Genomic DNA, 22,591 nt, shown 5'->3' on the forward strand with positions numbered 1-22,591 from the left:
AAAACTAGAAGAAACACAAGAAATCAGGGAGCAAAAACCTACATTTCAAAGATTTCCAATCACTTTTGGGATTCTTGCACTTCTGCTTTTGTCCCACACCACAAGCCACTGACTCTACTCTTCTCCCACAAACAAGGTCAATTGTGTGGCTGCAACTAACAGAACCACACAGCAGTAATAACCACTATGAAGATATGCATTCTTGCCATAGTGGAAAGCAGTTATACATTTTGCAAACCAGAAAAAAAACTTGCAGACAAGGCCTCTATTATCCTTCTGAATTATCATGGAACTTGCTAGTAGTCTGTGTACTTTTCTCCTTGATTAAAAAAATCAAATCATACAAAACAATTTTCTAAACGTTAAAACCTGTAAATATTATATTCCAGTTAATAACACACAGAAACTGGAAATAACATTTTAAGTAATGCCTCTGACCAGTAATTGCTTTTTTTTAAACAGGGTTATTAACCCAAAACTCTTCTAATGTACTGCTTGCATACATGACAAATAGTTTCTTGCTATCTGCAAAAAGACTAGAGAGTCTCAGAAATCACAGGTGGTGTTTCTGTACTACCCAAAAATGTCCCTGAAAGCAACAAGGATGTAACTGGCTGCCACCATTTCACAGATCAGAGAGCACTGAAATGAAGTGGTTTCCTCTGCAACGTATAGTTGTAATAAAAAAAATATTTACAGAAATGTTAGACCCTACATTGAAAAGGAGGGGTGGTGGGCAAAGTTTAATCTATTACATATAAAGGAACCTAGAGGTGCAAGAGACAACCCATAAAACACAGTAGTGGTTTTTCTAAGGTGCAGTAACACTTACCTGTGGAGTTTAAAAGGGATACTGTCATGGGAAAACATGTTTTTTTCAAAACGCATCACTTAATAGTGCTGCTCCAGTAGACTTCTGCACTGAAATCCAATTCTCAAATATTGTATATTATTTTTTTATATTCAATTTTGAAATCTGACATGGGGCTAGACATATTGTCAGTTCCCCAACTGCCCCCAGTCATGTGACTTTAGGACTTCAGTGGGACGTGGCTTTTACTATTGAGTGTTGTTTTCAGATCTACCAGGGAGTTGTTATCTTGTGACTGGGGGCAGCTGGGAAACGGACAATATGTCTAGCCCCATGTCAGATTTCAAAATTGAATATAAAATAATCTCTTTGCTCTTTTGAAAAAGGGATTTCAGTGCATAATTCTGCTGGAGCAGCACGATTAACTTTTTGAAAAAAACATGTTTTCCCATGACAGTATCCCTTTAAACTAAAAGCAGACATACTCATGCATACCCACTTGTTTAGGGAGGTTGACAAACAAGAGAATCATTGCCCAACAGTCACTTATTTGCTGGGCCATATCAGTATGATTCAGATGTTTGGCCATAAAAAAGTAATGGGAGCTGATGCAGCCCTTACCATAATGAGATTTATAAACTTGACCCATATGCTTCTGGCTGATTTTTTGGCCAGAAACATATAGGTAGTAGGTCGGAGAAGGGCAGATAAGCTGCTGACTTTGTCTGAAGGGAAAGAAGTGGCATCTAAAGTCTGTTCATGTATGGCTAGCCTAACAGTTTTCTAGGTACAGTAGGATACCACAGAGTAAGTACTGGGTCTAGCCCTTTTCTATGTGTTTCGTGAAGCGATTTGCCAAGAGACAACATGTAAAAAAAAAACGTAGGCAAAACAAATGTTTTGCCAGTGCTGAGAAAAATGAGCTATCCAAGATTCCAAGAACCAAAGTAAGCCTTTGAAACTTAAAAAAAGCTAGATATGGCAGCAGCCTTCATGTATCTGGCACTGCATGGTGGTCATATGTAAGAGATGCTTAATAGATGCTTGCTCTATATTAAGCCAAATTATGATACTGCTAATTAATCGTAACTAAAAAACGCTACAACTATCAAACAAACAGGTTATACAGGTTACAGTAAAGGCTACATTTGGTCTCCAAGATCAGCCAATGAAGATATTCAATAATAGCCAATAAAGACAAAGACATTCTGGGAACTTACCACTTGGGGGTTTTGGCCTGGGGGGTACACTCCTCTTAGGAGGCAGTGCTGGGGTGTCATGCTTGCTTTTGAAGGGGTCGTCAGAAAATCCAGTACCAGGGAAGGTAGCAGCAAAAGGATCTGGTGCTTGGTGCTGCTAAAAACAAGATGGATACTAGTTACTAAAATGTTAGATAGTTTAACAGACATGATTAGATTTCGACTACAAAAAAGACATTTTCTCCCTATTATTAGAATGCAGAAAGAGCCCATAGCGTAACTGTAACAATGAGCGTACCTTTAATTTATACAAGAATGGGGGATCTTTTAAGTGGAAACCCTATAACCAGAAAGCTCTGAATCACAGGAGGCAATCTCCCATGTCCATGCTAAGCAGATTATTTACATTTTTGGAAATTTTTAGAAGGTAATAGGAAATATTCCTTACTTCTAGTATAATATTTGAAAACAACTAAACAGAAAAAAGTTGTTGGAATGTGAATAATTCAGTTTTGTGTTCAGTCAAATCCAGCACTTTATTAACTATTCAGCCTAACCACTATCCAGTGTCCCATCATGAGAACTTTATGTCCAGGGAAAGGGGCATTTATTTTTGTGGAAGATTCTGTATTCATACCTAAATGTGCATCCTACTGTATAAATGAGTGGAGTTTACAACTAGATCATATAATAAAATAGAAAAAAAAAGGACGCTGGTAACACCCAGTAAAGTCAAAGAAACTCGCTTTAACCATTTAGATAACTGGACATTTAAGAAGAAGATGCACATTTATCAAAATCCAAAGGGTGATTGGGTATTGTACCAAGGGTAATCACTCTCCCAAGATCCAAAAGATTAAAGGGATTCTGTCATGTTTTTTTATGATGCCGTTTTTATTTCTAAATTACACTGCTTACACTGCAAATAATTCACTTAACAATATAAAATTTCATCCCTGAATCAGCAAGTTGTAATATTGGTGTGTAGGCAGCCATCTCAGGTCATTTTGCCTGGTCATGTGCTTTCAGAAAGAGCCAACACTTCAGGATGGAACTGCTTTCTGGCAGGCTTTTGTTTTCCTACTCAATGTAACAATGTGTTGCAGTGGGAAGTGGATTTTATTATTGAGTGCTGTTCTTAGATCTACCAGGGAGCTGTTATCTTGTGTTAGGGAGCTGCTATCTAGTTACCTTCCCATTAATCTGTTGTTAGGCTGCTGAGTGGGAAAGGGAGGGGGTGATATCCTTCCAACTTGAAGTACAGCAGTAAAGAGAGCACAAGTCACATGACTGGGACAGCTGGGAAACTGACAATAAGTCAAGACCCATGTCAAAATTTAATATAAAAATCAAGCTCTCTAGAACATTATAAAGGTTAAGTTTGCCTTCAAACTGTCAGTTCAGTTTTATTGATATTCTTATTACTTACATTTCAATTTAGACCTTCAACTACTCTTCTTGCAAAAAGTACATATTCAAAAAAATATATTTATATATATATAAGAATAATTGCAAATTGTTTTAGAATATTGATTTTCACTGGCCACTTTACACTCAGAAGCATGTGAGCTGTACAGGGGCCAATGACAAGAAGATAGGAACAGAGGATGATCGCGGAGTGGTGCTTTTACGGAAGTACCACAGGTTGATGCAGTTCTATGAAAAGTAGTATGGTTATATGAAGGGCATATTATGGCAAACAAATGCACTTGCTTTTTATGATTTAATAAATTGGACAGTGTGACTGAAGATGATGTGATTTACTTGCAGTTTTGATTCAGTTTGGCATAAATGTTTGCCTTATAAACTTGGGCCTTTAGACTTGGTGATGCTTTTCGTACATGGATAGAAAATTTCCTACAGAAAGTATCTGTAAACTGTACATTCTCTAGCCGAACAAGCTTTTTAAGTGTCGTGCAGCAAGTTTCTGCATTGAGTCTCCTTTTAAAGTTTATTTAATGACTTTAATGAGGGCACTGAAAGCAATTATATAGAACAAACAAATACATGCAGTTTGTCTTAGAGGAAGAGAAACCAACCTGGTTAGAGTGAGACGGGCTAAAATGAGCAAAAAAGCCCTTCGTAATGCAAGACATGCAGCGTAAATCCTTCTGAAAACAGAAGGTATTTACATGTCTCTTGCTACACATAAAGCACTGCCTAAATACCGAAAATTAGATTTTGACTCTCACGTAAGGCATTATGGGCAGAGACATGCAAATCACTCCTTTATGTCCCTGTGGCCAACTATGCATCCAGAACTTCTGGTTTTATAGCACAGATACAGCCGAATAGTTCAGAGCCATATATGAAACTTGTTTTGATCTTGTTAAGCTGGCCATAGATGTTGAGATTTTTAAAAGATCAGATCCTGATCGTGAGACCACGATCTTCTCAGAACGATCGTACGGATTTACCATCAACTAAAAAGACCAATTTGCCAGGAAAACAAAGGGGAGCTGCCTGCTTGGCCCTGCAAACATAGATAGATTGCACTGGGACCGACAAAGATTTTTTGACCTGGCCGATCAATATCCTGACAGATGTCGGGCAAAAAATCCTAAAATATACGATCGTTCGAATCCCACTAACCACACGATAATTTCGAATGATTGGTCGGGCTTCCATAAAATCGGTCATTCGGCAAGAAGAATCGTCAAGTCTACGGGGAGCTCATCAGTGCAAGATATTGGAACATGCCTCCAGAGAAACTGACCTGGTTAGGGCGAGATGGGCTAAGAGGAGCCAAAAAGCTCTTCACAGTGCAAGACATGCAGTTTAAAGCCTTCTGAAAACAAAAGGTATTTACTGTCATCCTTGCAGAGGGATCCCATCTAAAGGTGGCCATAAACGTTAAGATATTTTAAAAGATCTTTGTTATTGTAGGACCAAGCTTATCTTGAAATTACAGATCAAATGTACAATTCACCTATCAACTTACATGACAATTTCAAGAGATATCATCTAGTTGAAGTTAGGAAAACTGTGGGTATTGGTGGCCAAACATGGGCAGATTAAAGCTGCCGATATTGGTCCTTTAGACTAATTTGGCAGCTTATCTGCCCGCGCATGGGGGCTTCCGACAGGTCTTCCCGATCGATATCTGGCCACGAAGGTTTAATTTTTCAGGCAATTGACCAGTTGGAGCCCATTGCTCCTCATAGTAATACGATAGGGCAGAACATTTGGAATATAGCCTTACGTTGGTGGGCATATCGTGGAAAGATCCGCTCGTTTGGCGAAATTGAGCAGATCTTATAGTGTATGGCCATCTTGTCTGTCTGCTTGGCCCTGCAAACAATTGGACAATGGATACATTTCACTGTGAACAATGAAAATTTTCTAGTCAGACGAAAAAAAAATCAGATACACGTCCGTTCTGTGCCCACTAACCTCATGATAATATGACGATTTGTCGGATCGCACTAAAATGGCAGATGCAATTTAGTATTGATAAATGTAAGGTTACACAAATAGGGTTAAAAAATATGCAGTCTATGTGGAAATCTTTGGAGAGGAACCTAGGAGTATTTCTGGATAACACTAGGCCCTCTTATAAGGATGTGCCTTTAGGCAGGTTTCAGATGCAGAATAGACTAAATTTACAGAACACGTGTTTATTAATTTAATTTTAATAATTAAGTAATACTACATAAACAAACAAACCCTTTCACATAGCAGAAAGACTAATTTTGTTATGTCTTGATGTCTGGAGAGAGAAAAAATACATTATATATATATATATATATATATATATATATATATATATATATATATATATATATATATATATATAGATAGATAGATATAGATAAAAAAGCTTAGACATGGTGTACACGGACAAACATAAAACAATGCCTGTGTGCTGGTTAAAGACAACAATAGTAATAATCAAAAAGAAAACCGCACCAAACAGGTCTTTATATGAAAAAACAAAAGGTTTTATTTGATCAACGTTTCAGCTCAACAGCTGGAGCCGTCTTCAGGAACTAAACTTTTTGTGTGTGTGTGTGTGTGTGTATATATACACACACATATATATACATATACACATACACGCACACTATGGGCAAACAGGGATCATTGAATGAATGAATGAAATCCATCTAGATGGGAAGTGCCTTTAGGCGCTTCCTACTTTATAGTCAAACACCTTTAAAGATAAAGGCATGGGAATGGGAGCCACAATGCAAAAGGAAGCTGGGTATCCCATATGACATATCTGTACTTCATTAGCTAATGATGGGTTAGGAAAGGGGTTTTATTTCTTGTTGCATCAATATCTTTGTATTAAGAGTGATCAGATGGTTTTTCCCTGTCATTCGTACCACAAGAATCACTTGCAGCATATTAGACCAAATAATGCTAAATCCTTCAAAGTGCAGACATATGGCATACATATTTACTAAATACAGGAAAATTAAGTAGAGTCTACACATGGCTACAACTTCAAAGGAACACGGACATGTCCCTGAGGTACCTGCTCCTCAGGAATACACAGAGAGCTGAGGGAGCTTCACTTTTTCATACTGGGCTGGGTGCAGCTAATTACAAATTAAAACAGTTCTCTAGCCTATGGAAGGATTGCGCTGCCTGCAGCCCAGCATGATTAACACATCTGTAAACAATCTTTTTGCTGTGTTGCTAGTACCTCAGCTGGGGGTGGTTATGGGGGACTTTTGAATAGCTACATTTTAATAACAAACTTTTTAGTATTACTGACACACTCCTTTGGATTTCATTGAAATGTGTTAGTATCCCTTTAAGGAACCATGGTAGAAATAGTACTGTAGGCCCACAATGGACAAACATAGTTTGGCCTTGAAAGATACTTGGTGTCATCTGCAAAGTTTCTTAGCAGAGACAAAAGGGCAATTCTGAATATGTTTTTGCGGTGTTTTAATGTTTGAAATAGGTGTAGGGAATGAAATACAACATCTTCACAACAAGCTCTGAAACACTGGTTATAGCCCAAAGATTCTGTAGTGAGTGGGCTAAAAATGCCAGCGCTGGTTCTGTATAGTATTTCTCCTTTCAAAATTGAATACAGGAGGCGCAGCTTTAGGGCTTCAGAAAACATGGTGCAATTATCCTTACGTGCGAAATTAGATCATATACTATATATATTATATATATATATATATATATATATATATATATATATATATATATATATATATATACATACATATACACACACACGCAATATATATATATATATATATATATATATTTATATATATACATACATGCATACATACATACATACATACACTTTATGGACCTTATTAACCATTATTTCTAAATTTGCCAGTATCTGATGTTATTGAAAATTTACTACATTGAAACGGCTTTAACTGTCTTTAATAGGCATCCTGTAACCGTTGGTACCTGTTCATACATCAGAGAGGGTTCTGAAAGTGAAGTGGTTTCCTCTGTGTATTGGTTTTATTTTTCAAGCACCTGAACGTTGGAAAGCAGAGAAGAACTGATGGGAGAAACAAGGGGGTGGCTACACATGCTTTTATTCATCACTCAAAAAAACAATGTTTTATTACTATACGTTTTAAACTGCCAGTACTACGTTCATTCTATTTCCTTCTCCACCATAAGTTTACAGTTAAATCAACAGAAATCATTTGTATTTTGGAATTAAAACTTGCAATATATATATATAATAAATATCAATTACACATATGTATAATCCAGGGATTCTGAACGTTAAACAGCATTCCAAAATACTATATATTTTATATATATATATATATATATATATATATATATATATATATATATATATATATATATATATATATATATAATACACAAAAGCCATAAATATGCTGTAAATTATATCTTTATCCTTATAAACGGCTCTTAGTGATGTCATCAATTATTAACGGAGCTAGTAGAAAGGAGAGCACTCAAACAAGCAGATTACTGCTAAAGTGTGATTTATTTTAGACTTGCTGACACAACATGTTTCAGACTTGAGAAATGGCACCAGTTTGGGCCGAAACATGTTGTGTCAGCTTGTCTAAAATAAATTACACTTTAGCAGTAATCTGCTTGTTTGAGTGCTCTCCTTTCTAATACAAGAGAATATATGTAAGGTGTGCGGTACACCTCCAAAAGGATAGAAGCATACTCCATAAAGCATAGGTAGTGCGCTGGAAACAATCCTTCTACTTGGAAAAAAGTACCCCTTGTCGGTAATTAAGGATATTAGAAGTAACCTTGGAGTTCCATGAACGTTATAAAAACACTCAGCTTTCAGCCTAATGCTTTTATATGGTCATGGATCTTCTCTATTCATTCCTATGGGATTTTTGGAAACGTATTCAATAAATGGTGAGTTCTAACTTTCACTCATTGATAAATATGCTTCTAAAATTCCCATAGGAATGAATAGAACGTGGGTGAGTTTTTATTCATTAAAATCTAAACTCACATTTTGAGTTAACATGTGCCTCTTAAACTAGGCACATGCAAACAAATAGCATAAAGCAAATCAGCCGTTTTAGAATTGTCATTCCCAAACCAATGTTCTATTATTAATCTCTCTGGATGCAGCTTTGACAGATCACGCAGACTACATACTGAGCCTCAGAGCACTGGTACCTCACAAACTTTCCTACCAATATGTTGGTTTGTGGGATCTGTGGAATTTAATCATCAGTTAGTTGAATGGCACATGCTGTAAGGTGTAGTGCAGTTCTCAGGAACACATTACTGCTTTAAGCCTTAAACACAGGGATCATTGTGCCGTGTGCACAGAAGTGCTATTTATTGTGTCAACTTAATAATGTGCAAGTAAGAGGCATGCACTTGGCCACACAACATAAGCATAGAAGGTGTAAAATGGACTGTGGTCACAAAACGTGGAGCTTTACAGCTGTTTATTTGTAGCTTCCCTCCTTTGTAGCCTATTGCGTATTATATAACAGATTCAGTATTCTTCATCCTAAATCAATGGGAGATCTGGCATTAAAAGATAAATAAATTAGTAGGGTGCCAATTTGTTAGACAGCCTCCAATGATTTAAATCTCTTACCTGCTTCCCAAGGCCAACACGTCTCTCCTTTAAAAAAATGCACTGGCCCAGGGTACTTTACAACAGAGCACACAGCCACAAAGTTCAACCCATGCCCTTCCTGAATCTGATCACATGTACAATGAAAATATTGGAAAAGAAGTTCTGTACTGGTATATGCCCAGGATTGAGCAGAGAATGCCAAGGAAAATGGAAGCAGGTGGCAGCTGTGCACCAGGTAGCAGATCAGCCACCGTCACCATGCACTTCCTGAATCAGATCACATGTACAATGAAAAATTACTGAAAGAAATAGAAAGGAAGTTCTGTACTGGGTATATACCCAGGATGGCACAGAGAATGCCTGGGAAAATGGAAGCAGGTGGTAGCACTGCACTATGCACCTAGTAGCAGATAAGCAATCAGTCAGTGGTGGAGGGGGGGGGGGGGTTAGTGGGTGGCAACCTCTAGTGAATTTATAAAGAAACTTGTCTCTGCCTGGTTCTGTCCTCTGGTTGTAGCCTTCCTACCCTGCTTTGTCCTCACATTACAGATTCATTTTTCTATTCGTTATAAATTTAAGCCAGTTCCAATTGTGCTAGCAGAGAGAAAATGTGACTATGAAAAAAGCCTGTATGCCGTGGCTATCGTTTTCTCAAAATCAACCCTGCTTCCTGAAAGGCTTCACACAACATTTCAGGGCACTCGAAACATGTCCTATCACATTTATCACTGCAATCAGCAATGCAATGCAAGTGTGGTTATGCTACCAGTGATGAGAAAGCTACTAAGCTGTGTACAAGTTTGACTATACATACAGTAGTTTGCAAGGAAATAAAACACATTGGCAAATGCTGAATTTTGAAAGATAGCTGTGGATACTAACACGAAAAAGGAAAAGTACACGTTTGGCTACCTGTGGAATGTACTTGTGTCATATTTGCACTGAAGCCCTGCAGCAGCATATGAAACCTAAGCAAGTTAACGAAAGTATAACTGATATTAGTAGTATTGAAAATATATCACAAATTAAAACCACATGAAGCAGACTAGTGGATGTCCTAATACATAAAACTCCAACAATGTGGAACTGTAGGTGTATTCCCATGCTATTACACCCAAGGTGGTAAAATATGAATGTGTTCAAATAGCAGGAATTTGTGATCTAGTAACCCACAGCACCTTAATACCCCTCCGAATTGTGTCTGTATGTTACCCTCCCATAGACTGTAAGCCCTACGGGGTAGGGTCCTCTAGCCTTTTGTTTCCTTGACACTGAGCACTTAATCTGCATTGTAATTATATTTTATATTTATGTGAATTGTATTTCTAATAATGCACTTATTGTTACTTTTTATTCCAATGACCCCTTGTTTGTTACTACTAATTTATTGTTTTGTTGTACAGTGCTTTGCCCTCAAGGAGCACTTTACAAATAAAAATATACATACATAAAATATACATCTAGTGATATCAGAAATAAATACTGATATGATTGCAGCAAGTGCCATAGAATTTGCTAAAGCTGTGGCATTATAAACATTTCATTTATATAATTAAATGTTTATCAAGAAAATGTTATCTAGCAGGGTGGGGCAATAATACAATATATATGTACAGATATGTATACATAAACACACTAAAATGTCCTCATAACTTTCTAACAAAAAATGTGCTAAATCCTGAAAGTTATGATTTTAAATTAAGCCCAATAAGTACTTTTGCTACCGTTACAGCATACAGCTTGTTTTGCAAGCAAAGTGATAAGATTTTCAAGGTACTTCTTTGTAGTTTTGCAGCTAGTGTAACATTCCCTTTGATGTGCAAGAGATATTATGATGGAGGGCTGTTGTTTCCTTCACAATAAGATTTCATCTAAGAATCAATCCTGTTTTGCACGCAGTGATAACAAGTCGAGGTTTGTCACTGCTTTGGAGTATTGCTTTATAATGCATGTATTTCTGCATGCTTTGTAGTAGAAGTATGCATAATACCAAGGGTACTAAACAAAGCAAAAACTAACTAGGAATACTTATTTGTTACATAGCCTTGCCGCGCTTGGCATGCCTGTAAAATTCGGACTTAAGGACTGAAATAATTTATAGTACATATGTACTAAAACAAAGGAGTGTTCTGTTAAAAAAAAAACAAAATACATAAAACAGAAGAAGCTGTAAGTTTATACTATATGTTAACAGACAAAACGATGATAGATTAATGAAATCGTATCCTAGTAGAAGCAATTCAGGAGACATTCTCTGGTCTATTCAACAAATAAAAGGAATTTATGTACACTTAAAACTGCATAAGGGTCAGGGCACAAAGGCAGATTCAGGGAGAATAGTTGCCTGGCGACAAATCTCCTCTTCTTTAGGGCAAATACAAATCACCAGCGGGATGGCACTTGGTACGATTCATTTCCCGAAGTCGTCTGAAGGTCCCTCAAGAGGAAACTTCGGAAAAATTAATCACACGTAGTGTCATCTCACTGGCGATTTGTATTTTAGCCAGCGGGGAGGCAGTTTGGGGAGATTAGTTGCGTTGAAGAAGAGATTTGTCGCCGGGCGACTAATCTCCCCAAATCTGCCCGTGTGTCTCTGCCCTAAATCTATAGAGAAGTGTTTTTATTTAAGGCATGATACACATTTAAACTTTTCTAAATAAGATGCAGTAAGAAAATGCATTTTTCAAATGTGTGTAGTAAGTCAACACAGGATAAAACCACACGTCTGTTTATCTCACCCTTCACACGTGCCTTTGAAGTGGTAGAAAAGATAACAGCAAGCTGGGGGTTTCAGTTTGTGTGGGTGTCATTAAACTCACTTTGCTTACACTGACATCTATTGGCAGATTTATCAATATTCGAGATTGTGTTTTTCCACAATTTCACAATCATTACTATAGTCAAGAATATTTCTGGAAAACTCAATCTTGATTTATTCGAAGAAAAACAAACATTTTGATGAAAAAACTCAATCAAGTGAAAGCTGGCAAGTTTCTATAGAAATCAATGGGAATTGTGTCTGATGATTTCAAGTAACTATTTTCTTAATTTCATTTTTTTTTCTTCAGTTTATTAACAGTCAAGATATTAAGCCTGATTAAAAATAAATGAAAAATGTCACTCTCATATGCGTGCAACTTTTTTGTCATGGCTACGCGGTCTGAGTTTTCTTTTAAATGTGCTAGTTTTTTTTGTCACAATTTTTTTTCGATGATTGTGGTTTTTGTTCCTCAAATTTCAAAAATGCTCCTAGTGTTAAAGAATGCAGGAACAACCTTAAAATTACCTTGGACATGTGACTAAAATCTGCAAAACTTTCATTGCTGCTGAATGTGCTGCTCCCAAATGGGTCCAGAGTCCCAAATGGATCTGAAATTAAAATGGCAAAATTGATTAATTTGATATATATCTAAAGCAATTATAGTACCTATTAAAGAGGACCTGTTACCCAGACATAAAAAGCTGCATAATAAAAGTCCTTTTCAAATTAAACCCATATTTTTTTATTAAAACATTCATACCTGTTATAAACGCATTTAAAAAATCTCAGCTGTCAATCATATATTGTCTGCCCCTCCTCTATGCCTTAAGCTGGCCATAGACGCAAAGATCTGATCGTACGAATCGAGGATTCGTACGATTTTTGAACCGTGTGTGGAGAGTCCCGACATTTTTCGTCCGGCGGAGATCCGGCGGAGATCGTCGTTTGGTCGATCGGACAGGTTAGAAAATTTCTGTCGGCTGCTGATAATATCTCTGCGTGTATTGCAGATCGTACGATTTTCAGTGGGAGACTGTGACTAGCTTTGGTTGGACATAGATATCGTACGATTGCTGTCAGGGGCAGAACATTGCTGATCTGTTCTTTAACTAATCTGACTGGTAAGACTTTGATCTGAATGGTTAGTGGCGGGTCGGGAGATGGGAAAGTCCGATCGTACGATGATTCGTACGATCGGATCTTTGCATCTATGGCCAGCTGTAGGCATAGAGGAGGAGCAGTCAAGTACTTTCACTTTCCATTCTGCACTTCCTAGATGTCCCTGCACTCCCCATATTCCCCCTCCCTCCTCACCATCTAATTGTGTAGCCACTACATGGACATCAAATCCTTTATTCAAGTGCATAAACAATATTTTGTATGGTGCAAAGCTTGGTTTAACAGTGTCCACAAAATGGCACCTGCCTGCTTGATGTGATTGTGAACTCTAAGACTAAAATAAACAAGAGTTAAATCATTTATATAGTGTAAGTGAAGTTTATTTTGCTTGCCTAATTTCATATAATACAATTTGGAATTATATCTTAGGGTAACAGTTCCCCTTTAATATGCTTATGTCCCATTTCATCATTTATTTATATAGGACCAAAAATTACACAATTGCAAGCAGGGGCGCTTCTGCCATTAGGCGAGTTGAGAAATTTGCCTCAGGCGGCAAAAGCTCCTGTATTACCAGGGGCAGCAAAAAGCCACTCCTGGTAACTTTAAGAGCCTAAATTCCACTCATTAAACTGGAAATTTCGCTCTTCTAGTGCAGAAAGCAAAATTGCACTCTCTGCACTAGCGATGCAGGCTCCCCCCTGGACTCACTCCTGTGCAAAAAAGGTAAGCACTGGAGCAAGGGGGTGGCATTGCAGGAGCCGCCTCAGGTGGCAAGAGGCATAAAATCAACCCTGACTGCAAGGATGCAGTCATTGCTGTAAATCTTGACTAAAGTGAATATTCAGAAGTGACAATTGGGTTTAGCTGACCTTACCTTAAAGGAGAAGGAAAGGCTAAAATTAAGTAAGCTTTATCAGAAAGGTCTATACAAATATACCAGTAAACCCTCAAAGTAATGCTGCTCTGTCAAAAGAAACACAACATTTCTTTCCTTCTATTGTGTACACATGGGCTTCTGTATCAGACTTCCTTCTTTCAACTTAAACTTCCAGGGCTAGGGCTTGAGCATGCTCAGTTTGCACCTCTCTCCCCCTCCCCTCCCTGCTGTAATCTGAGCTCAGAACTATGAGTGAGCAGGGAGAGAGTCAGGCAGGAAGTGATGTCAAACCAAGTTAATATGGCAGCTGCAAACAGAGAGAGCTTCTAGAGCTGTTTACTCAGGTATGGTAAATCATTTTGCAGAATAAATAGTGTTCTAGATTGCACTATTGTAGCTAATCTGTTGGCTTCGGTAGCTTTCCCTCTCCTTTAAGAGAAGCACAAAGGAAAGCTCAGTCAGTAAGTAAATTCTAAGTAAGTAAGTCAGTAAGATCTACAAGCTGCCACAAAATCAGCCTAAAACCAGAAAGTTTGCCACTATTGAGAGTATTAGCCCTGAAAATCTGCACACTATTCAAGCCATATGTTGTTGTTTGAATGGCTTAACTGTTATTATTGACTTATATTAGTTAAAGATGTTACAGTTCAGACACATTAGGTTTTTATCCAGATATAGGTAGTGGCGATGTCCGATATGTCAGACACAGATGGCAGGGAACTTCCAGTGAAAAAGCTAGGTAAGCCAAAGCCACTTTCCTGACAGATGATTTAGAGCAGTGTTCCCCAACCAGTGGCTCATGAGCAACATGTTGCTCAGCAACCCTTTGCACGTTGCTCCCAGTGGTTTTAAAGCAGGTGCTTCTTTTTGAATTCCTGGGTTGGAAGCAAGTTTTTGAAAAAAAGTGTCTCCTGTAGACGGACAGTCCACATAGGACTACCAAATAACCAATCACATCCCTTATATTGTATCCCTGAAGAACATTTTGCATGCTCGTGTGGCTCTCCAAATTTTAGGATGGTGGCAGACGGGGAGATTAGTCGCCCAGCAACAAATCTCCTCTACTGTGGGGGCGACTAATGCCTCACGTGGCAACTTCGGAAATCCAAAGCGATCCCGCCCCGCCGGTGATTCATATTCTTGCCAGAGAGAAGGCAGTACGGGGAGATTAGTAGCCTGCAGTAGAGGAGATTTGTCGATGGGCGGATAATCTCCCCGTATGTCACCACCCTTATTTACAGTTGAATGTGGCTCACAGGTAAGAAAAAAAAGGTTGGGTATCTCTGTTCTAGAGCTAACAAACAGTACACTTACCTGTCTTTTTCTTTGGCAGTGTGGAAGAGATGAAAGGATCGCTGCTCTCAAATGGATCAGACTATTAAAGAGAAAAAGAAAAGTTTACATACAGAAAGAGAGCTATAAAATATTTACTTCAATTTGCCCAAAGATATTTTAAATTTAAAATCTTAAAAACTTAAATTTTCTTCCCACAAACTATATATTCATTTTTATCAGGGCAAACAAAACATTTTAAATTAATGGCAACACCGCAAACTGGCCAAGATTTCAGCATGGAGAATAACATGCCATATCAGTAGATCTTTTCGTACCAAGTCTTTGGTCTGGCCAACAAGCACATTATATGGGAGGTTTGTGCAAATTCAATCTCCCCTGATGGCATTTTGTAGCCTGTTTGGGTAATATATGCATGAGATATCAGGCAGGCCAAAATTGTAGGTCCATACTAAGGCCAATAGAATGCTGACTTAAAGTGGTCAACACTCTACGGACTTTTATATCTATCTTAACCCTCCACAAACAATGATGTTTTAAGTGCCTTTTAAAATGCTTTATGGATGCCTGTTTTTGATACTCTATACTGAATGCAACAACAGAACAATAATAAGTGTGCCATTTAACAGGTTAGCACTCTTTTATATCAGAATAACACACATTAATAAAAAAAGTAATTTTCCCGGGTTTATTTAAATATTCACAAGCTATTTTCAGGGTTACCTGGTAAATGGAACGTTGTGAGAGAGTCACAGTTTTTAATTGTACATATCAGTTTAGCTCAGATTGGGTAAAACTTAAGAACAATAATAAATACTCATGGATTTGTTTATGCATTTCTGCAGATACTGAAATCATTTCTGCAGATACTAAAATCATTTGCGACCAAGACTTGCATTGGCATTGTTGTAATTGTTGTAATTAATTTTGTTAATTAAAAAAGACAGAATGTTAAACTTTCAAATGATCAGATACACTATTAGGGTGATAGCACATTGGATTTTGTTGCCCATGCTAAATCACTTTGAGTGCAGCTGACAAAGCACCCGAAAATATCTTCAGATTGAAGTCAATCTAAATTACTGCCCATAAAACATTTGAATTACATAACTGCACAAAACTGCCTTCTCCTGCATTTTGACTTGTTTACACAAGGCTGTCAATGAGAGGGGAACAGGGTCCAGTAGATTTTAAGGCCCTGAGAGAGTGCAGGATGCCAAAGATCCGACGCGCCAAAACCGATGTTTTTTTAATCCTCTATGGGCCTCTGGCCACCAATGTTTTTTTTTTTCCTATGGGGCCACTGACAACTGATTTTTTTTTTTTTTTTTTATCTTTTATGGACCCCTGGCCACCAATTGGTGTGGTGGTGGGGGTCCTTGGTCAGCAATCAAAGTTTTATTTTTTAACTTTTATGGGGGGGCACGACCATCAATGGATTTTCTTCAACTTGCAAAGAGGGGCCCTGGCCAATGAGTTTTTATACCTTGTGGGGGGGGGGACTTTTTTTTTTTTTTAAACTTGTAAGGGGGAGCTGGCCACCAATGGGTTTTTAGCTGTCATGTTTTAGCGCCCATGTCCGTGTGGCTTTTGCAACTATGGTGTAAGGGCTCTGTAGGGTCTGGGGTGGGCAGGGCCCAGAAAATTATGTTGTATGGAGTCCTGTGATTTCTTTTGGTGGCCCTGTGATTACTTGGCCAAAAATTTTACCAGGGCGATTCAGATTGACTTTACTGAAAAGTTACTTTCAGTGCTGGAAACATGCCACATCACCCTTAGCAAATATAATATGTATGAATGTCAAGGATTAGGTAGGGGGCACTGGGGAGACTAATAGGGAAAGGGCGAGTCCTTGAGGCAGGAGCTGTATGTGCCTAGGGAACACTTAAAGGGGAAGAAGGAACAGGTTGAAGAGGGCGAAGGGTCAGTCTGGATCAGGTGCAGAACAGGACGGAGAGGGCGAAGATCAGGAATGGACTAAGCTAGATGAAGAAGGCGACGACTAAGGACGGGAACAGACTGGATGGGACAGGACGGTGCGGGCATAGATCAGATCAAACTGGGGATAGAGTACAGAGGGAGACTAGAGCAGGATAGGACTGGAGCGGATAGCAGGAGAGGACTGGAGCGGATAGTAAGACAGGACTGGAGCGGATAGCAAGACAGGACTGGAGAGCAGGATAGCAAGAGAGGGAGACTGGAGCAGAGGGAAACTGGATAGCAAGATAGGAGAGGGAGACTGGATATCAAGATAGCAGAGGGAGACTAGGGAAGCAACAAGACAGGGTACAAGGCAGAGCAGGTCAGGAAGCAGGAACCGGCAAGGCAGGTACAAGATGAAGTGAGTGAAAGGTACAAGGTGGAATAGGAAATGATAACAGACAAGGGTCAGATCAAGGTCAAGGCTGGGAAGGTACAAGATAGGGTAAAGCAAGACAAGACTAGACAAGGACAGGCAGACAAAGGCAAGGAGGAATAAGGGAAAAGGGGCAAGAGCTAGAACTACCTAGTTAGGGTCACTGCCGCAGTACTAGGGAGAAACAATGTAATGCTCTGGCAAGGAGTGTACCAAGTGCTGCCCTTAAATAGGGAAGAGTCAGCCCTGATTGGCAAATTGCAACTAGGCAGCAGCTGGGTTGGGGCTGTAGAAGCTAAACAGGCTGCAGCTGGAGAAGCCAATCAGGCTGCAGCTGGGCTGGGACTGCAGAGGCCAGGCAACACATAGTGAGCAACCCTACAAGCTGCTCACCTGGCCAAATGATTAAGGCATCGAGCCAGAAACCCAAAGGTCCCTGGCTCAAATCCCAGCAATACCTGACAATGAAGTTGTAAAACTTTAATAATCAATCACTCAAAGCAATCTCCAATAATTCCTGTAAATGGAGGGTGACCTTTATCTTTGAGTGTCTCTACATTCTAGTGTTAGACAATCAACCTTGCAATGAGCACACAGCACACAAACAAATATACATCCTCATCTAGAATCACAAACAATTGAATGCCTGAGCCAACACCAAATTCACTGGTATCAGGCATGCTGCCCTCTTACTTACAAGAATGGCACATGTTGGATCATGTGCATGTACCACTGACAACTTTTTTTCATCATCTGGACAATCAGCTATAAGTGTAACCACACTGTTAAAAAGAGGCAACATTTCTTGTTGTTTATATTGTATACACCCTCGGTGGCAGGATGTGTGTTTTTCTGCAACATTATTTGTATTTATGGTTTGTAACTTATTTTTTTTTGTTTGAGAGAGCATCTGGAGTAAACAATAAAGGCATAGCATCTAAAGTACTTTTAAAGGAGCAGGAAAGGCTTGGTGCACTTGGGGGTGCCAAATGTTAGGCACCCCCAAGTGATTGTACTGACTTACCTGAAACCCCGGCCGGTGCTCCTATCAGCAGAAAACTGCACTGGCCCGGGGTTATACCAGTGAGCATCACGGAGCGATCCTCTTCCGGTGTCTTGTTTCTTCAAATTTCCCAGGGGGAAAGCATGCGCAGTTGAACGAAATGGCCGACTTTTTAGTTAAAGTTCGGCTTTTCGTTCTACTGCGCATGCTCAGCCCAGCGAAGGAAAAAGGAAGCTGGAAGAGAAATGCTCTTGTGATGCTCCGTGGTATAACCCCGGGCCAGTGTAGGAGCACAGTCCAGGGATTTCAGGTAAGTCAATACAGTCACTTGGGGGTGCCTATCATTTGGCACCCCCAAGTGCACGAAACCTTTCCTTCTCCTTTACAGTGTTCCATAAAGTACAGTTATGTTCATAGTCCCAACTGTACACATTTAACCTGTGTACATCTATATATACACTACTAAATACTGTGAATATAAATTACAGTATTTTAAATTACAGCAGTTAACTTGCAAATATATATACTTTATTACCTAATAAACTAATATTGAAATATGGCTCACCAGTCTATACCCTTAAACACATCAAATATAAATTTAAACCAACCATACCACACTACAGAAACATACAGCAGGTTAATTGGCTCCAGTAAAAATTGGCCCTTGTTTGTGTGAATGTCATAAGGACTGAAGTTAATGATGTATAATCTCTGTAAAGCACTGCAGAAATCGTGTCAGGCTGTACAAACAGTGGTAAATAAACTTTAAAACATGAGCTACTAGTGCACTTTTGGTACAATGCTATGTACATTCTGGACACCTCTATCTCACAGCATGCCTCCCAATTTACTAGAGAGAAACGTGTAGTTTCAAAGTCTGCACTACAACAGAGCTTTAAAGCTGCCTCTGCTGCCAATCTGGTCAGAGTAGAAAGATTGAACCACAATTTCCTGGTTGATATGATCCATGGAAACGAGGGGTGTTTCTGCCATGAGGCAAGGTGAGTATCTTGACTCAGGTGGCAACTCCCCAGCAGTTACCGGGAGAGTCAAAAAGCCAACCAATTTTGGTTGAATGGAAGGGAGTACTCAAAATACAGAACTGGTTTCATGAAAGAGTGTAAATATATTATGTGTAAAATAGTAAAAACATTTTAAAAAGGTGCAGAGGGTTAAGAGAAGTGGTCTGCATACATCAAAGTAGGAAAAATATGTTGGATTTGGCGCAGGATTTCCCCACCGGACTGTTTCAGAGAAGATCATAACTGCTGCTGGAGAGGGGAGTGGGTACAATATATTGCCTTAGTATTGAGAAAGAATAAAATTCTGAGTAGAAACTTCCCCTCCAGCCTATCCAATCCCAATGCAGCTTCACTGGGACTTTACTTAATCGACCAATGAGGGTACAGAGAACTGAATAGGAGAAAAATAATGCTGGCACCGGAGCGCCCATCCTCTCTTCTAAACTTTGCAGCAAGCCGACAGGGGGGATCCTGGCTAATCAAGAAAGCATAGCCGGGCCCCCCTTAAAGGGGAAGGAAACCTAGTCGGCGCAAACATTTGCCTAGTCGGCGTTAGGGGCATTTGCCGCTGGGCAAATGCCCCTAACTTGTTACTTACCCTTCTGCGCAGGTCCAGTCCAGGGAGTTCACAGACGACATCTTCTTCCATGCGATCTTCTTCCTGCTGTGAACGGCGTTTTGGCGCATGTGCAGTAGGATCATTACGCCGGTACGGATCTACTGCGCATGCGCCAAAAGTCACGCGCATGCGCATTAGATCGTACCGGCGAAATGATCCTACTGCGCATGCGCCGTTCAAAGCAGGAAGAAGATCGCGTGGAAGAAGATGTCGTCTGTGAACTCCCTGGACTGGACCTGCGCAGAAGGGTAAGTAACAAGTTAGGGGCATTTGCCCAGCGGGACGGGTAGGCCAGGGGGGAGGAGGGAGGGTGGGGGGGTGGTTTGGTTTGCGCCAACTAGGTTTCCTTCCCCTTTAAGAGCATTTTTGTTAAATTTTGGATGGACTAGCCACCAATGTATTTTTTTCAACTTAAAGGAGGGTCCTGGCGGGGCGGGGGGGCCAGGCCATCAACATTTTTTTTTTACTTGCAGGGGGCCCTGATCAATGGCATTTTATAACTTGTGGGGAGGGGGGCAGGCCATCAATATTTTATACTAATTTTATACTAATACAAATTAGTATCCCTATACAAACCAGCCTCAAGCTTGCTATGTAATCCAGATTTTATCCCAGGACTTTCCCAGGGGAGTTTTTCATGGTGGGATCAAAACAATATAACTACAATTTATTCCCTCACAAACAGACATCTCTACTTTCAGAACAGCAACTTAAAGCCCAATAAAATATGCCTCATCGTGAAATATTCCAATATTTGCAAATACGACATTACATCAAATCATTATGGAAGGAAAGCACTTTCCCACGCCCAACTTCTTTTGAACTGATGTGCCTTCGGCTTCTCCCACAAAGAAGGTCAACCTCAATCTTATATGATCATATGGCCCATCAAACTGACATAAAGGATTTGCATTTTGTCCAACGATGGCAATGGGACCTATGGGTCTGCTATAACTGCGACACTTGGAGGGACATTATTAAAAATTCCATTCACTGCTCCATCAATGTCTCCATACAGGAAACTTCTCAGAAAGTGCTATATCAATGGTACCTGGTCCCAATCACCTTAGCAAAATGGTACCCCTCTTCAACATCTCTTTGCTTCAGGAACTGTGGCCAATCAGGTTCTTTTTTACATATATGGTGGGAGTGCCCAAAATTTGCAAGATTCTGGATAAGTATTTATACTCTGATTACTAATGTTACAGGTCTCTCATTGAGAAAGGATCCGGCAGAGGCTTTACTTAACAAGTTAGTGCCTGGTGGGAATAAATATACAAAGACACTGATTACCCCATATTTTTTCAGCTGCAAAGCAAATAAACTGCCAAAGCTTGGAAATCAAATACCCTCAATATTCAAACCGTAAAAAACAAATTAGACAATGTTCTTAACTTGGAGACACGTACACGTCGATGCACAGGGAAGCAGAAACGGTATAACAAGATTTGAAACTCAAGGATGCCTTATAGAAGCATACGTAATATTAAATTCAAATAGTACTCCATCTTGTCTTAACTTCAACTGGTAGACTCTTAACCATTCTCTGCCATATGACAGAGGTCATAGTTAAAAGGACCAGAATTGACAGCATTCTTGCATATAGTTGTTTTTATTTTTACTAAGTTTCCTTTTTCCTCCCCCTTTTTTTATTTTCTTTTCCTTTTTAAAATATAAGAGCTGTCATTGAACTTGACCACAAGGTTTATGTAATTTCATGTAACACAGGAATAAGAGGTAAAAGTGAGTTTTTATTACTGCCAAGCGGGCTGGGAAATTTCCAGCATCCGCCTATTCCTGAAAAAGCGATGTTAATTTCTCTTTTGAAATTAAAAATATTAAAAGGAAAAAAAATAATATTTTTCTGATTTTCTCCTCTACTGGAGTGACTTTTCTAAGCAGCGGTACCCACCCATAATGAGGATAGCATTTAAAAACATCTATATGGAGTCATTCATTTTCTGCAACATTATCAGCTTTGTCAGTCATATGCCCATCTTTTAAACCAGGGGTGTCCAAACTTTTGGCTCGCCGGGCCACAATGGAAAAAGAAAAATTGTCTGGGGCCCACACATGAAATACACAAACACGTTTGATTTGTAAAAGTAAAGGAAATGCACAGAAAAGAACTACAATGCCAGTTGGATAACCAGATGGAGCTATACACTGGAATATGGGACACCTGGATATTAAATAGACATATTATTATATTATTATTACTAACTGGGCAATGGGCAGAGTCCCCCCTCCTCATATTTCCTTGGGAAGCAAGTGTTTCAAGCTGGGCCACATTCATATGCATCCTCGGCCGCATGTGGCCCTCGGGCCGCTGTTTGGACACCCCTGTTTTTTTTTTGTTTGTTTTTTTTGTTTTTTTTTAAAGGTAAGATTTATTTCTTTTTTTAAACACACAGCAATCAGACATACAACAAATAAGTACACTCGCAGACTAAACAGTACAAGTTTGGCAGGATGAAAACATGGCACAGGCT

The 22,591-nt window shown here is 39.2% G+C and overlaps 1 protein-coding gene across 9 annotated transcripts in view; it reads right to left on the reverse strand.

The window, feature by feature from the left end:
• Window positions 1–22,591, reverse strand: part of eps15l1.S (epidermal growth factor receptor pathway substrate 15-like 1 S homeolog) — a 98,834-nt gene that overhangs the window by 37,910 nt on the left and 38,333 nt on the right. For 7 of the 9 annotated variants that reach the window (XM_018239819.2, XM_018239818.2, XM_041574592.1 and 4 more), the window contains 3 exons: window positions 15,121–15,181; window positions 12,333–12,415; window positions 2,032–2,167 (listed from right to left, as the gene is read on the reverse strand). In XM_018239819.2, the coding sequence (XP_018095308.1) occupies window positions 2,032–2,167; window positions 12,333–12,415; window positions 15,121–15,181 (280 nt within the window). 9 annotated transcript variants of the gene reach the window in all.

The sequence above is a fragment of the Xenopus laevis genome, chromosome 1S (genome assembly GCF_017654675.1).
Source record: "Xenopus laevis strain J_2021 chromosome 1S, Xenopus_laevis_v10.1, whole genome shotgun sequence".
In the NCBI taxonomy this organism is placed as follows: domain Eukaryota; kingdom Metazoa; phylum Chordata; class Amphibia; order Anura; family Pipidae; genus Xenopus; species Xenopus laevis.